At 42.4% G+C, this 17,307-nt stretch overlaps 1 protein-coding gene across 7 annotated transcripts in view; it reads right to left on the bottom strand.

The window, feature by feature from the left end:
- LOC144473379 (disco-interacting protein 2 homolog A-like) overlaps nt 1-17,307 on the bottom strand; it is a 43,483-nt gene that overhangs the window by 13,226 nt on the left and 12,950 nt on the right. For 3 of the 7 annotated variants that reach the window (XM_078187198.1, XM_078187199.1, XM_078187202.1), the window contains 3 exons: nt 14,399-14,620; nt 7,394-7,531; nt 911-1,132 (listed from right to left, as the gene is read on the bottom strand). In XM_078187198.1, the coding sequence (XP_078043324.1) occupies nt 911-1,132; nt 7,394-7,531; nt 14,399-14,620 (582 nt within the window). The remainder of the gene's footprint in view (nt 1-910; nt 1,133-7,393; nt 7,532-14,398; nt 14,621-17,307) is intronic. The other 4 variants (XM_078187200.1, XM_078187203.1, XM_078187204.1 and 1 more) reach the window with 4 other exon arrangements.

The raw sequence follows: 17,307 nt of genomic DNA, 5'->3' as shown, positions 1-17,307 counted from the left end.
GCGAACCTGTTTCCCGATAACGCCGACGACACTGTACGAAGCTACTACGGGCAAGCTGGAGGACTTTCCGTCGAAGCGAAACGAAGGCTGCCGAAGATAACCGCAACGTTCTCGGACGCGGAAAATGTTCTCCAGTAAATATCTACCGATAATGGAGCGGATCTGTTTCTTGGAACCGAGGATGTGGGTTTATTAACCCGTTGCCCGCTGCGACGCGGACTTTTCTTTCGACCAAATATATAAAGCAAAAAAATCATGTGCATTGAACTCGCTACCAGAATTGAAGAATAAAAGCCGTTATTCAATTTTTTTTACAACTAGTCAGAACCAGTGATCTGTCCTACAATGCAAGATGCATTAAAGATACCTCTAGATATACCATGTGCATTTTTAGATCCAAGATGACCCGGAGGAAAATTATGTCACTGAATTAATTTAACAACAATTGTATGAAAAGTGAACGAATCAGTTGTGGAGAGATAATTAAACCTGGACGATAATTTAAAATTATAATTTGAAAAGTGTTTTTGAAACACAGCCTGGCAGAAATAGTGTTAAAGAACTGCGCAGAGCTAAGTTCCACGCGGTACCCGGAAACAGCAGTAGCTCACGGTGGATCCCGGGACTGGAAGATACTTTAGCATCGAAGAGCCTTTGATAGAACGGGCGGACGCCTCCGGCGGAGTGTCCGCTCCAACCGCGGTATCTCAACAGCAAATCCGCATTAACGATAGGCGATAAAACGAAACCGAATGGCGCGGCTCGGTGGTTCGGTGAAATACCTATGCAGTAAAGTCGCGTGTGTACGGGCAAGGGCGCGTCTAGTTCCGTAGCGTCGCGCCGCGAATGCAAATAAGCGCGGGCCGAACGAATTTACGACGGACAAGCGATTGCGGATCAAGATACGCACAGATAAAATGAGATTCGAAAGTTATACCCGTCGGACCACCGGCGCCGGGGCTCTCCTCGGTGACCACGCTGTCCTCGTCGCTGCTGGACTCGCCGCTGTCGCGACGCTCCCGGTCCGGGCTCCTGGCCATCACGGAGGTCCTCTTCGACGGCATCGGCAGCGATGGCTTCGGCCGACCCTGCATCGCTGCCAAAGCCTGCTGTACCGCCTCCTGCCGCACCTCTGTGCAGTCAACGTCGAACAATCAGCAAACTTTAAACACCCTTCGAGCATTCGAGCGTTCGAGCTTCTGAGCTTTCGAGCTTTCGAGCGATCGTACAGAGGACACATCGTACTCGAGATTCTATTCGCCGATGTGCTGAACGCGCCGCATGCTACTTGGCACGGAAGCGCCTCGGAGTAGCAGTAAACAACTAATCTAAAACGATTACACGACAAAGTGGTTTCGACGAGCAAAGTCGCGTCGGAAGCCATATAACGGGGAGTCAATCTATATTTCGTTAAACGTCTATTGGTCAATCGGTCGAAAGAAATTGCTTGTTTCTCTCGGAATTGGGCTTTTATTCTACGACAGCGAATAAGACGGACGAAGGAAAATCTTGAACGCGATCGACGCCGGTCATCCCGACGAAGGGAATAGCATTGTCCGGTATAGACGACCAGCGAACGCGTTCGGATGCTCAACGGTCCCGTAAGTCGTGGCTCGCCGCATCGCCGCATCCAGGAACAATTTATTCTAGAATTTTTCAGGAAAGCAGCGCGTCGAATTATCTTATCCCCGCGGCTGCACGCCACTGCGCAGCGCGCGCGCGGGGCACTCCGGTCGCTTAAAGCAGCTTTTGCCGCTTCAGCCGTATTAGCAAATGCGCGAATGCTTCCCGCAGCAAACCGTGTCCCGATCTTGCTCGATGTCGTAACGACGATACCGGAAACACGGCGATTCGCTGACCGAATCCAGCTGCTGATTTTATCGCGATAGTCGCATCGCATCATTTTCCGCGGAAGCTATGTTCCGTTCATTGAAAAAGACATCATCGACGAAGAAGACTCTCGTCGAAAGATTTACAGATTTATTAGACTCTTATTTAACATGCGCGGAAAACGTCCCTCTAATTTCAGTTTATTTTCTTATATGAATTATCCGATGTCCACGACTTTATTCTTCTTGTACAACCGCGCGCCGGTCAAGCGAGCCTCTACTGTAGCTGTTTTCTCTTCGTTCGAAAATCGGAAGTGAAATTACAGGTTTCTCGTCGAGTTTTAGGAACACGTACAGGTGTGGATGTTGCGTGAGATAATTTTGTTATATCATCCTCGTACGAATGTATGTAATCGTTGAGAACGATTCGAGGAACGCGATATACCATTGATCACCCGAACTGGAAACCATTGCCCCATCCGACCCCGCTGTCGCGTATGGAGTTGTCGTTATTCTCTATCCGCGGCGAGTTACTTTCATTTGGTTTCTCAAACTGTGAAAACCGCCGCGGAAACAGTGGCTCGTGGTTATTACGTGAAACGAAACGAGCCGTGCAATCATGATTCCAGCAATTTTCTTTTCAGTCCTACGAGGATGGAATTTAAATACGTTTCTCGATCGCTTTTCAGCACGAGGCAAGGATATTCGACCGGAGACATTAGGCGCAGGGACGTGTCTATTAACCCTCGGACTGCGGTTATGGGATCTTTTTGTTTCAGTATATCGAAATCATCGCGTAAATGATTAATTCTCGATAATTAAATGAAATCATTTACTGCTACACTGCGAACAATGGTAAGTCTACAAGAAATATATTCAACTATACGTTGTTCGTAATTAAGTTTCTATAACTTTCCAGTTACATGCTGATTTGATTTTTAAACACGTGGTATTACTACACATGTCAGAGTAAATTCTTCTTTCTAAATAATCTAAATTCATTCTTAATTTACATCTAGTGGTTGCATTTCTACGTTCAGTGGTTTTTAGTTGTAATTACTTTGAACTCATAAAAAAAGATGTCAGATTATAGAGGGCTAACGATAAACTTGCGAAGTTATAAAAGTTAGTAACACGTGTTACTTTATAAAAATGATGAGGTTGTTCTTATTTAGGTCTTCTGCTATTTTTATTATAGTGTATGCCTGCCTTAACAAATTAATTCGATCATTGACAATGAAAATATCTAACAATAACCTGTGAAGTATGAATGTTATTTCGTCTTTTTAAGTCGACATAAAATTCCGTCATTTTGCCGCTAATATTTAAGCGCTGATGTAATTGCAGACTATAAATATTAATTTTATTTCTCCTCTAAGAAATTATTCCGATCGAAAATTATTTAACCATTGTAACTGCGAAGACAAAAGTACCGCAAGGGGTTAATTCAGCAACTTTGAAGCAACATATGCGAAACTAGTAATTTTCATCGTATAAATAGATTTAGTCCTAATAATAAATCAAACAGCGAACGGTGTCATAAATATTGTTAATTGTATAGTTGTGAAACTGGTCCACCGTCCGAGAGTTAATCCAGAATCGCGTAATCTTTTCGAGCATGTGTTGATACCGTAGATTTCACTTCCTTTCCAACAATACGAACGAAAAGAATCAGCATTTTCTTAACTTTTCTATTCATGGCGCATCTGCCATACGAAGCAGAGGACTCGCGAGCGTAATCGTGCGCGTAATCGAGGATGTTTCTTGGGCGGACAGCGACTCATCTTCCGCGAGCCAAGCTCGTCCTCTTCGACCGTTAACGGTGCACCAGGTGCGAGATTGCCTTCGCTCTGCCTCTCCGGACGTCTAGACTCCGGACTCTGGATAAATGAAGTTTCTACGCGCAGACTTTTACGCGCCGAACGGAGAACCGTTCGTTTTTCGTTCCGTTCTGGCGAGCACTGCGCGCGAGAGAAACACGCCGGGTTTCGAGTCGAGCAAAAGCTCCGGCCGTCGTGCGCCGATTTTCACTTGTTATCGGATTCTTTTGTATTGCCAATTTCGACGGGTTTTATTCGTTTTCTTTTCTTTTCTTTTTTTTCGGAGATAGACGTCGGCGCCGACGCTGACGCCGACGCCGGGGTTTCACGCACGAAAAAGCTCCCACGATCGAATTCCTCCTGCGATCACTTTTCCATTGCGATTAGAGTTTCTTGGGACTCTCAAGGTTGCTGACTCAACGTATACAGGGTGCCCGTCCACGAACGTCCAAGCCAATTCCTCGTAAATGGTTGAAGTTGCGAAAGTTTAATAGAAGAAATTCACGGTTTTCAGTCAGCTACAAGGTTAACATCCTTGTGCAGGTGAACTAAGTTTTTTTTAGATCAATGCATATGATTTTCTTTGCTTACAATAGTTAATAGAGGTCATATGTAATTAAAGTGATATCTTGTCAAAAGCTGCTGTTATTCGTCGTTTAGAAGATAATTGGCATCTTAAGTATCGAAGTAGCAATTTCTATTATATCTTTGAAACAGTGTAAATGATATATTAAAGAGTTTAAGAAAGTGAACAAACAATGTTCTAGTATGAAAAATAAACTATTCTAGTGCCTAATAAAGCAAATTATTATTTAAAATTCTCATTATCTTCTAAACTATGCGTAATAGTAGTTTCTTAACAAGACACCATTTTGACTGCAAATAACCTGTACTAACCAAACATACAGACAAAAATATATGTATCCATTTAAAAGAACTATGCCGACCTCCATAACTCAAACAGGTAACAGATTAAAAGAGACAATTTACGTGTACCTGACGGCTACTTTAAAACCGTGTAAATTTTTCTTATTGAATATTTTGCATTTTCGACCATTTACGAGATATTTGCTTTGACGTTTACGGACGGACACGCTGTATATTTTAATAACAAAAAGGTAATCTTCAAGAGGCATTTAGACTTATTAAACTCTCTATAAAAACTCGATGTTGCTTCCGCGATGAAGACTGCATGGGAAGCGTTCCGGGGGGATAGAGACATTGAAACACCGATCGAGCGATTTGGGAATACAACACGGGTCGAAACAAATTTTTTGTGCTGCAAGTTTTGCGAACGGGAGCCGAACCGACAGGTGGGGACGGTGGAAGGTGGAAGATCCGGGTTACGTGCAATTATACAGGCAGCATTCCGGGTTTTACATCTTGCGGGATCGGTGCATTGTTCTCGAGAAAAGCGGCTGGTTCGTTCGATGGTTCTTGTCCCGCGGCGATCCCTGCGCGACCGGCTTCCACGACTCCGAGAATCGAGAAGTTCGACGAGTTTGAGAGATTCGGCAAGTGCGACGTGTTCGAGAGATCCGGCAAACGCAACGGGTTCGAGAAATTCGACAAGTTTTGAGACGCTGGTCCCGGTGTGAAAAGTCGAGGAGCCAAAGAGCCGAAGAGCCGAAGAGCCGAAGAGCCGAAGACCGAGGAGCGTAGATGTCGCGCAGGAAAGGAAATGCTTTATCAGAGCAGAAAGCACTCGCGCGCCGAAAGCACATTCCTCGCACTCGCGGTACCATGTTTCCGCGCGGCGGGCTAATCGAGCTTAATGCCGAGCGATTACACGCGGACCGTGAGTTACGATTTCCGAGCGAGTCCGGACGAACAGGCCCCCGGTTTGACGTTCAGCTATGCCTATCGCTCTTGCCAAGGGACTCTTTCGAGTACAGTTCAATTAACTAGCGCCGGATTCTCGTTCAACTCCGTCGTTTACGCTGCGTCGCCTTAAGCGTCCGAATCACCTCTTATTTTTTTAGTATTTTTATTTTATTTTTACAAAATGAATCTTTCTTTTTTTAATGGCTAACAAAGCCTTCTATTCTTCTCTTTTTCTGTTAATTACTAATTTTCGTTGAGCGCCGTTGATCGATCGAGAATCCATTGCGTCTACTTTCTACGGTTACTGAATGAACCCTTGGACACCAACGGCCCCGTTACTAATTCTTCCATAAAATTTGAATATTTTAAAGTGTCCCCGCCTCGGCTAGGCGAGGCGAGTCGAGGCGAGACGAGGCGAGACGAGATGAGACGAGAGGAAACGAAGCGAAGCGAAGCTCGAGTGCGTGTAACTCTTCGAAAGTCATCTCACATCGAAAGAGAAAACTTATCTAACGAAACGTCTTTCGACGATAAACGGATAAAGTTTGACAAGCTCTGTCGTATTATTCTTTTGTAAATCTGTAAAAAAAAGTTCAATTTTATATCTTTGATTTAGGGTCCTTTACAGGACATTCGAAACAACAAAATTAACCCCTTGTCGTAGTTTTACGAGTTTGACTCGTGATGAAGATTTCCGGTAATAGTCAGTCGAGTCTGAATGGTGTTCTGTGTTCTAAGGTCGAAATAAAACTGACGCATAGTGAAGTTATAGCCTCTAAAAGACGTAAAAACTACATTTTTCGCTGAGATTCGTGGAAAACTGACGTTTTCAACACTTTTACGATACCAAGGCATGTTAAATTTATTGCTCAAACTTTTTTACGAGCTCGGATAAGAAAAGTGGGAACTCCGTCCTTCTTATTTCTTTTTTTCTGTTATTACAAGTGATTATAATTTTTGCAAATTTTTTTTAGTCGCTGTTTACTAAAAAAATTTCAAATCATTTGAATCAATTTAAAAAAAAATAGTTGCAATTCAAACGGTGTGAATTCACTTTTGTACGTCATTGTTTGTTAAACCCTACAAATTTTATGTATAGGGTGTCGCGAAAATCATTCGCAATTTTTTCTTTTATAGAAATCCTCTCCAAGGCGTTGTTAGCGATCTATTCACGAAAACAACTAATCAATGGACTGGGCTTCGTCTGCTCATTGGCTCGGCCGCCTCGTGCCAGCCGAACTCGCCTCTCATTGGTCACGGTTTCTCGTCAATATCTCGCAAACAAAGCCGCGGATTACATTTTCGCTAAGGAAAAAGTTACTTCAAATAACCTCAGGAACCTCTCAGCTCTCGATTGCGAATGACTTGTAAATTTAACAAGACTTATTAGTGTACATAGTCACAACAAAACTGGTGACCGCAAGGCATTCTGTTTGCGAGAAATTATCACGCCAAACAAGTTCTAATCATTGTAACTGTAAGAAAGATAGCACACGACAAGGGGTTAACGTCACCCGCATCATCTAAAAATACAAGCACGTTAAACTTCAAGTCGCATATACTCGAGCATCGTTGTTGTTTTTGCGAGAAAGGACTGTACTTGACAAAAGCCACCGTATCGACGCGACGACACAACACAACACGGAAAGAAAGTCCGAATACAAGATAGCTGGCAGGATGAGGCCGATTCAGCACGGTGTCTGGTAAACGTTTAGGCTCTCTATGCAAGTAGTCGTTAAAAGTGCGCATACGAGTATACAGCCGGCGTCGTTCGAGGGTTAAGGACCCGTTAAACGGTTCTTTCTGCTTTCTTTTCCATAGCTTATTTATCGTTGCGCACTCGCGCTCGCGCGCTCATGCTCGGGCTCGGGCTCGCGCTCGCGCTCGGACCGTTTGATCGTCCAACTGTGATGTACTCACCGGAATGATAGCGGCTCTCATTGCGCGTGAGTCTGCGATTGCCGCGTCTCGCAGCCGCCGAGTTCGAGTTCCCGGTGTTTCCGGTCGAGCCGCCAGATCCCGGGGGACTAGCGATCCCGCCAGGTACTAGCCGGCCTCCTGCATGCAACACAACAACAACAACAACGCCACATAGACAGAGAAAGGAGCTCTACGAGGATCGGCGGGTTATTGGGTCTCGGTCCTCACTATACTTTCTAGGCTCTCTACAATTTTTCTATTTCTCTGTAACTCTACGCTGTCGACATTTTTATCCTACCAACCGGCCAGGCCTTGAGAAACGACGCCAAGTTACGGGCTAAAAGGAAGGGCTAGAAGGATCGGGCTAAACGTGATTAAAGACTGATCATCTCATCGGATCCATTTTAGCAAAGCTATCGAGCACAGGTAAGACTTTCGATGAATCGTAGACAAGAGAAGCGACGGAACGACGCAAAGTGGTTGGAGATTCCCAAAACGTGGCAAAAATTGGTTTGCAACAGAAATATCGTCTTAAAGAGTATTTATGGCAATGTTGAATTATTTATTTTATATTGAGACCGTACATTATAATATAATGTTGAAACAACAGCTGACATGAAAAACAACTTAAATATATGAAATTTCTTCTCATTTTTTGTTACTCCTGTGTATAGGCATTATTTTGATTATACAGATTTAACACTAACTAATGATTTTTTATTTATATTTAAGGCCCTTCGAGTTCCATATCGACTTTTTGTTTCGCAATTAAAGCTAGATTAAATGAACACTACCATAAAAAAGAAGTTGCGATCTCTTGCAATATTCTACAACATTCATTTACATATTTTACAGTTTTTATTAGCCAAATGCTGACCTATTGGTCAGCGAGTGCTGCCCTGCCAATTGGCGCCCACTGCTCGTTGACGCGTGGAGAGCTGTGCCGTTTCGCAACAATTGCGTTTCGTAGGACAATGCGTTCAAGTGTATCTTTGTATATTAAACTTCTATGCCAATTCAATCTCAGTACTCGGAAGACTTTTGACAAATAAATTTACGAGTAATTGCGTATAGGTTACAAGCTTGCGAAGAGATTGTTCCTGCCGAAAGAAGGAACACTCGTTCGTGGCATTCATCTCGAACGATGTTAGAAAAGAACAGTGAACACGCAATCGCAGCGTAGCGCAGCACAGCTCGGCGCGGTCTAGCCCAACCTAACCGACTGCAATGAATTTTAATGGAATCGTTTCTTTAGGCGCGGCCCGGAGCGTTACCGCCGACGACGATCGGTCGTTCCACCTTCGGAAGCTGCGACGACTACGACGATTTCACTTTTATCGATTGTTCGCAGCCCCGCTCTTCCGCTGACTGTGGCGCGGGGGGGAGGTCTCAACGAGGAGGTGGGTCTGTGGAGAAGCGGCTTGTGATTCGTGGCCCGCGATTCCGATCGATTGCTTCTCACGCGTGAAATTTCGGCTTCGACAGCCTTGCACGCGACCTTCGCGTGTATCGTTCGAGCTGTGTAAGGTGACTCCCTGTTCGCGGCTGTGTCCCTTTCACTGACCAGGTTACATATTTTCGCGGATCTTTTCGCGTTACAGATTTCACGCCCGAGAATTGGTAACACGAATCTGCTAGTCACTTCCCGGTTGTCATAGTTTAACTGGTACCGGTATTGGTAAACCGAGCCTGTTGCAGGAACAGGCGGACTTCTGCACGGTTCGTGATAAAACCGTTCACACCTCGTAACACGATCCTCGACTATCATCGATCCCTCGCGATTTACGATAAACAAAAATCCTGTCCAAAAGTTTCAACGACGTTGCTAATCGTTAGTCCAGATCCGGTGCATTTTTAAGACTGCTCAAGCAAATCATTGTCGAAACCAGAAGACAAAAAAAACGAATAAAAAGAAAGGCGGGGGACGGATAGCTTGTGAGCCATCGTTGGAAAGTTATCACGAATCCTCGGGATCTCGTTGGGCAACCTATCTGGATCGCGATCGACGTCCGAACCGCGGGGGGGCTTTGAAGAAATGCCCCGAGACTCTCGAGTCACGTGGACCAGACTCACGCTCGGGAGTCGGACCGAGTCTCGGAGTCTAGCTAAGAGAATGCAGACGATTGGCCACGAATGGCCGCGAATTGCCAGCTGCAATATCTAGCCAGCCAAAGGTGGAACAACCGGTCCCGGTTAAGTCGAATTACAAAGGTATCTAAAGGTGCAAAAGCGTCTCCGTTCGAGTCGGTACGCGTCAAGTCGGGGATAACAAGCAAGCAAACTACGATCGGGGAGCGCGTGTCAACCTCTTCGAAGCCTGTGCCGCACCGAAACATCGATGTTCTCCTTTTTTTTCCCCGCGGCTAATCGTTTCTAATTGTTCTAATCTACCGAAGCAAGATGCTATATAGTTCGTCGAACGTCGCGAGTTTACGAGTAAACGCTCGCTCCAATCTTCGATCACTGACAACTTCTTTTTATAACTGACTAAAATGACTTGACTTTTTTTTTAATTTTAAAGGCTCTTACTTTTACTGTACAATAACTACAATACTTTCCTTTAATTTTGCAATCATTTGGAACGACAAGAAGGAGACTTTTCTTACCCTTTTTTGTCATTACAAGCGATGGAAAAATTAAGTCCTATCATTTAGAAAAAATTCAAGTCAAATAGTCCAGTTTTAAAAAGAGTTATATTTTAAAGGGTGTTCGAATACATTCTGCCGTAAGTGTAGTATAGGCGAACTATGGAATTCTCTCGTCAAGTTTACTAACGTCTAGTTTCTAGCACTACTCTACGTTCAAAGGTACTTCCAATATTCGTTACGACATTACATAATAATAATTACGAATTAAGAACATTAGGATGTTTTTCATGAAATGAAATTCTGTCGAGGTTTTGTGAAATTTTAAAGACCGATGCACGAATACCATCCACGCAGGACACCGAGAGAGGTTGAATCGCGCCTACGCTCGATCACTACCGATCAGAATGACATACGGGTTATGGATTACCGAGATCAATTACGGGAATGAATCGTGAAACGTGAGACGATGATGGCTTAAGCTACGATCTGCAATGGCCCCGATCCCGCGATCCTCTGCGAACGAATCTGATGCAGTCAACAGAATCAGAGGAATCGCGCGGCTCGGGTCAAACGAAATTCCATGAAGGAAGGGAGAAGCAAACTAAATAAACGGGAAACATGACCAACGAAATAAGCTGGCCGATCGACGATCGATGGTCGCTGTACTATACTGTACTATTACTATATAGTATAGTACATACTACATAGTATGTACAGGGTGAGTCACCAAACGTTTGCACATCAAATATCTTTGTTGTTTCTAAAGATATGTAAAATATGGTAAGGGCAAAGTTTCATGGTACAATGGGGCTGACATGATGCTATAAAAAATGTTGTTTTTATGTCATTTTTTTAAATCAAGGTCACCTTGACTTTTTTAAGTGGAACCACCCTTTTTTAAGTACCTACAATGATAGTTCTTTTCACTAGGAATTCAGTGACAATAATTCTTAAAAAAAAAATAAAAGAACATACTGACAGTAAAAAAAAAACAAAAAACATACTAATAGTAAATAAGAATGCTGAATAACAGTAACATTGAACATTACTATCATGTTTCTATCTTTAGAAACAACAAAGATATTTGAGGCGCAAACGTTTGGTGACTCATCCTGTACATAGTATGTATATACTATGTAGTATTTACCATGTAGTATATACTACATATACTGTACTATAGTGTACACGATGTGTCTACGTGCGTGGATCACGGTCTAAACCGTGCACAGTCGCAATAAAAGATCGGTGATTCTCGCGCATCGGTGTTCATTAATTAACCCAGGTACACCTATTATTCTTGTGGATGAATGATCGTTCCAAAATTTTTCAATTCTAATTTATTCTTCTTAAATGTTTTTTCAATAATTTCTAATCAATTTCAAAGTCATCAAAATCATGCAGATTTTTTGAAAATTCTTTGGCGATATTGACCTTTACCATAATTTATGAAAATTGATATTTGTGTAAAGAACTTTACACTATTTGTAACAAGAAACTGTGCAGCATTGTTAATTCCAGAATCAATTGTACACGTGGTGACGAACTTTCAAAGACAAGCAGTGAAGACATAAGAGTATAACTGGGTCAATTTGACAATTAATTTTGTTCTCATATCGGCAGAAATATATCTATACGATAGGCATGTGACAATTTTACTAGAAATCCGACTGTAGGACTTTATGTTCGTACGAGACGTAATATTGAAATCTTGAAACGCGAAACAACTCGAATATCCGCGCGTGCGCTCAATTTAAGAGCCGTCGACATCGTAATTACAAGAGTATTACTCGACGGTTTAACTGCGATTCGCGGCGCGCTTTCCCAGCTAATTGTTCTTCTTTCTTTGGCATGTGAAAGCAATTGAGTCTCCGGTATAGTCACGAATACGACAGTTCGAGTAAAATCGTTTAAACCATCAAATAAACATGTACAGCGATCAAGACAATGGATTCTGATTCGATTTTGATTTTCGAACGAATCATTTCCTTGTAAAAATCCATCGTTCCAACTTCCGGCAATGATTACTTTATTTTCTCGTTTCTTCGACTACGCTCGACGAAAATAACGCAATCACTGCGGGAAGTCGGATTTCATCTAGCACACGCGAGACCTGTTTCCAAACATCCCGAACGTCGAAGGGGGCTTATTGGCAGTCGGAGCTCCGCGGCAGTCGCCCGATTTCAAAAGCTTTCGCGTCGACCGATCGAGCCGGAACGAAACTGTCGTGAAACAAAAATGGAACGTGAACAGAGGCGTGAGAGAACTAAAAAACGAGAACAGAATGGCGGACAAACGAAAAAAAATATGGACATCTACGTGGACGATGAGTTGGCACAGTCAAAAATGCACACTGGTCGGTGAACGTGGACGGAAACGCATCTCCAAAACGGGCAACGAGACGACACACGTTCGCTACGGGGCCGAGTAAAAGACTCGTGTTAACAAGGAAAACAGAAAACGCACTATACAGCGGTGATAACGTGTCTCTAAATGGGTGACGATGATCGCCGATGAAGATGATGGATGCCTCTCGCTTGCGAGTCTTGGCTTCGATTCTAATGGGCACTCTAACTCTCTAGGCGTGGTTACGAGGCAACGATAAAAGAGTGAAAAATAATGATATGTGAAAAAGAGATGTACAGTGGTGCACGGTGAAATTTATAAGAAATCCGTACGGTTAAATTTACACAAGCCGGTCCCACTCGTCTCTGGTCACAGAGCTTCGTGCGCCACGTGGTCTCTAACAAGGAGGGCATCGAAATCGTTTTCGGATAACACTGAGTATACTTTGTAGTATAGATACAATATAATAAAATACCGTTCGTCAAAATGAGCTTTCATTGTTGAGGTATTTTATTTTCAAGTTTTATTATAAATATAGACAATGTTGGCAATGGACACTCTGTTATATCGTGTATATCTGCTCCTCTGACAATACAACAGGTCTAACAACAACAAGAAACCAGCTTTCGAGAATATAAACATACGTAAAAATATGTATGTAAACATGAAAATTCAGCATTTTTACGCGCGCATAATATATCGTGAATTTATGTTTTCGCGTATTTATGTATAGAATTACGTATCTGTTCCGAAATGTAAACATCGTGAAAGGTGTGGACACAAAGTAAACAAAGCGTTTACGATCAACATTGAGTATGTGTACTCATAATAAAGCATTAAAGGGGGATATCTCGAGAACAAAAGCTTATTTTGACTAACGATATGAGGTTTTTATTACGCAACATTATACGCTACAAATTATACTCGGTCTTATCCTAAACACGATTATCATGCCCGCGGTCTCCCCTTGTCAGTAGACACGGATAGAGAACGACAGCAGTGAAGAGAAGGGGGGCTGGCGTACATCAATAGGATGCCGCGTCTACACAAACTAAACATGCAAGTAACAAAATATAATTTTCAGAAATTTTTGTTCTACTTTCATGACTGTAACACCGATAGATAGCTGAAATTCGTTCGATTAAAGTGGTCCAAAAACGATATAAATCGGAATACGTATACAAAATTCTGTATAAAAATCAAAATTTTCTACCTCGATTGCAACAATGGGAAGGGGGATAAAAATTTATTTTCATCCTTAACATTTTTAATAAGTTGAATATAAACTATCGCTAAATATTTCTCATGAATACATGATATTTGCAGTCTACTTGTTATTATAGATTGCTTATTAATTATTTCGATAGTAGTTTAAAAGTATTCGATCTAAATAGTGTTTGGACTCATTTTAATAGGAAGTATCTCTCAGGTATCCATTGACACTACAAGTAAAAAGATACAGTGACAATCACAGAAAAAAATATTCTTTATTGCGTTTATTTTTCGATAATCGCGGTGTTTCTTTGAATACAAGATTTTAGCCCTCTATAACTTCTTGTATATACATTACACATTATATGTATCCAATAGTAAAAGAAGCTACTATTAAATATATATACTCTTTTTAATACGACAAAATACTATGCATTTATTTCGAACGTAAACTCTTTTCATTTTATGTACAGACTAACGTAAGTAACCATACGTTTAACCTTGACATTAAAAATGATATCACCTATGACATATAACTTTATGTTTCAAAGGATTTATATCCGTTTATAAATAAATAAATAAAAAACTTTTTAGTCAGCATCATAAAAGAACCTATTGTCATCTATCTCGCTTTGACCCGTTACATCTACCCTCTTACTTCGCCGGCCGTGGCCGAGACAATTCTCCGGAGGGTACGGTGTCCCGTACGTTTAAATTTACACGCTGATCGGCGAGTCAGCGTGTAAACTTAACCGTGCACTACTGTAATAGAAAAGATAGAAAATAGAAAATGTAAAAGAAACAGGAGTAGAAAAAGTAGAAACTACACGCTGATTCGTGCAATGCGTTGCCAGTGCGCTACCTGAATGATAGCGCTTCTCGTTGTGCATGGCACGGCGTTGCGTGCGGCGTGCACGTGGCTGTGGTCGGCCACCGACACTGACGCCGACACCGACACCGACGCCAACGCCGACGCCGACGCCAACGCCACCGACACCCCCGCTTCCATACCCGGTTCCATACCCGGTTCTCTCGACCCTTTCGATACCGAGGACGCCGACACCTCCTCCATCGTTTCCAGCCCCTGTGCGCCACACACGTGTGCATATGCAAAAGCTACCCTCCACTCTCCAGACTCTCTTCTTCTCTCCCTCAAACTCTTACGCACGCACAGTCTCGCTCTGACTCCGTCTTTCTCCCCTGTTTGCTCTCAACCCCCACCCCCCCTCCCCCAACTATTCTCGTTCCGATTCTCGAGCGAGGGGGAAACGCGCGTCGCTTTCCACTCGCCGCGCTTACGCCAGCCACCGGTTATATTTAGAGCTTTAATAATTAAAATTGCCGAGCACCGAGCACAGAGCGCTACGTGCCGCGGCAAATTATTCGCTTCTTCGTTTTCGTTCCACCAGGCTATAGGCGCCGCGGGCTACGGCCTCTGCCGGCTTCGAAGACGAACTCTGTTCAGATAATTGCCGTGGTTGCATTGCTTCCAGGAAACCGTGTGTCCCGAGCGAGTAGAATATTTCACGGGAAATTTTATGACTGTAATTGAACCGTAACTTATGGAATTTACGGACTGATAAAAGAAAATCGTGACAGTCGTATCGAGACATTAAAGGATAATCTGTCGGAAGTAGACGTGTGCGACACGCGGCGTTCTTTGTTGCAATCACAGAATTTATCAACCCTGACGGGTTTATGCATCTTCCATTCGTGTTTGTAAATTAGATCAGTGTCGTCAGCGAATGACGATTTTATCTGGCTGTTTATGTCACTTTTAATTGCACCGTCAAATGGCAGCACTGAATGTGAATAATATAATAGTGTAATAATATTGCGTAGTATCATGATTCTAAGTATTGTGATCTTATGGTATTTTCTACAGGTGTTAATATATTTTTTAGGTAAATAAATGATTCTTTTCCTACTGTATTATTATATTTAGTGTAGTAACTCATTATTGTTATTATTATTTTATAATTCACTATCGGTAAATCTTAATATAGCAACCGCATACTTCGATAACTGCAGCCATCTTTGCCAAAGAAAGCGTTTTAGAAAAGTTCGATAGAAAGTGTACGGTCCACACTGCTACAATATTATCTTGTTTAATAAGGACGCGCACTTAAAGGCTACCTTCGTCGCTTTCTTTTTAAAATAGACCGTTATATTTTTATACGCATCCACTTTGCTTGACTCTCTACGTACCGAAGAAATGTTAAATCATTGTTATTTTCGCTAAAATGCCTTTAAAGAAACGATTGACGAGAAACGCACTGTCATTAGAAACATAAAGAGAAATAATATTGTAAAACAATACTTTAAAGACATTTCAGTGTATTCTGCGCATATATTGAAATTATTGGAATTTTTCGAATAAATATTTATTTAACACTTTACCGACCGGTAGACTTTACCTGTAAATCGCTTGTCATGGTAACCAATAATTTGATATCTATTATTGACATAAATGTGTTAGATTGTACTACCGTAAGCTTCAATATTATTATATAATTTTTTAAATATCAAATATCTTTCGCGATTAATAAAATTAATAAAATCAAAATAGAAACGAAAATGTAACATTGAGCTAGATATTTGCGGCCAAATGCCCGGTTGCTAAAGTGTTAACATAATTATCCGAACGAATTCTTTCTGGTCGAATTTTTATTCGATTGCGAATTCATTCGAAAACGTCGAATAAAATATCGGCGGAATGAGATATTGTCCATCTATGATTCTGTACCGTCGTTGGCCTCCAATAGGGAATAATATAGCCCTGGAATGCTCATGCCCGTGCTCGTAACACGGTTGCGATCACGGTCCGCTCGAATCTGATTCGACGCTATTAGAATAGGCTAATGTTCACGCGCAGGTCACGCTCCACGGAATTTAATAACGTTCGAGCCGGTTGCGGTCGGGCCGTGACAATATCGTGACCACCAATGTGAATCGAACTCTGCCCATTCGACGAACCTATACTTTTCTATTCAAAGCTATTCATACCACTTGCCCGAAGTGATTTTTCATTTTCTTCCCTCTCTATCCCGCCGGATCAATTTTCATTTCAATTATGGTACAGCTAATTTCACCGCAGCTGTTTGCAGGCTCGTTTGTAGCAACGAAGTGTCCGCATAGTTTTGAACAGCGCTGTACGCACACTCCATCGATCGCGAAAGCGCGATAATAAGTTATCGCGCATTCCACGACCCGTTCGTTCGCTTCTCCCCGTTTTTCTTCTCGTTTTGTTGCGGTGCGCGCGGAAGAAACGATTCCAACGTATTTCCTTTTTACGTAACCGGCTGGCACCGAGATCGGGGCAAAGAGGAACGTGATTCGGTCCTGCGGTTCGCGAGACGCGCGGAAATCCCACCAGCTTCGGAAACACGCCGAGACATTTTTCTAATTCTTATGTATCTGTTATTAACCGTTTGATATACATTAACCGTTTGATATACATTAACTGTATCTGTCATACCACGTGTTTTTGCTGTTTTCCCGTCCAAGAGTGCCAAGAAGTGCTTTTTCGCTTGTATTATTCCCTCGCGAAAAGTGCCAAACGGTGCGATAGCGTTTGTCTTATTCTCCGATTCAAAATGCCAAAATCGCAAAAATGCATAAAATTCGTTCTTTTATCAGCCGTCTCATTCTTTTGCTTTTACCTAAAATGGAATGGAACCGTAAAGTCGAGCAACGACGGAAACCCAGCGTGTTGCGGTTATCGGCTTTGCAGCCTAGTGCGCTGGCACTGTTCGAGCGAAACAGAAGAAG

This window comes from Augochlora pura, chromosome 7 (genome assembly GCF_028453695.1).
Source record: "Augochlora pura isolate Apur16 chromosome 7, APUR_v2.2.1, whole genome shotgun sequence".
In the NCBI taxonomy this organism is placed as follows: Eukaryota; Metazoa; Arthropoda; class Insecta; order Hymenoptera; family Halictidae; genus Augochlora; species Augochlora pura.
Note: the sequence above shows the minus strand (reverse complement) of the source record. Positions and strands in the feature narration are given on the sequence as shown.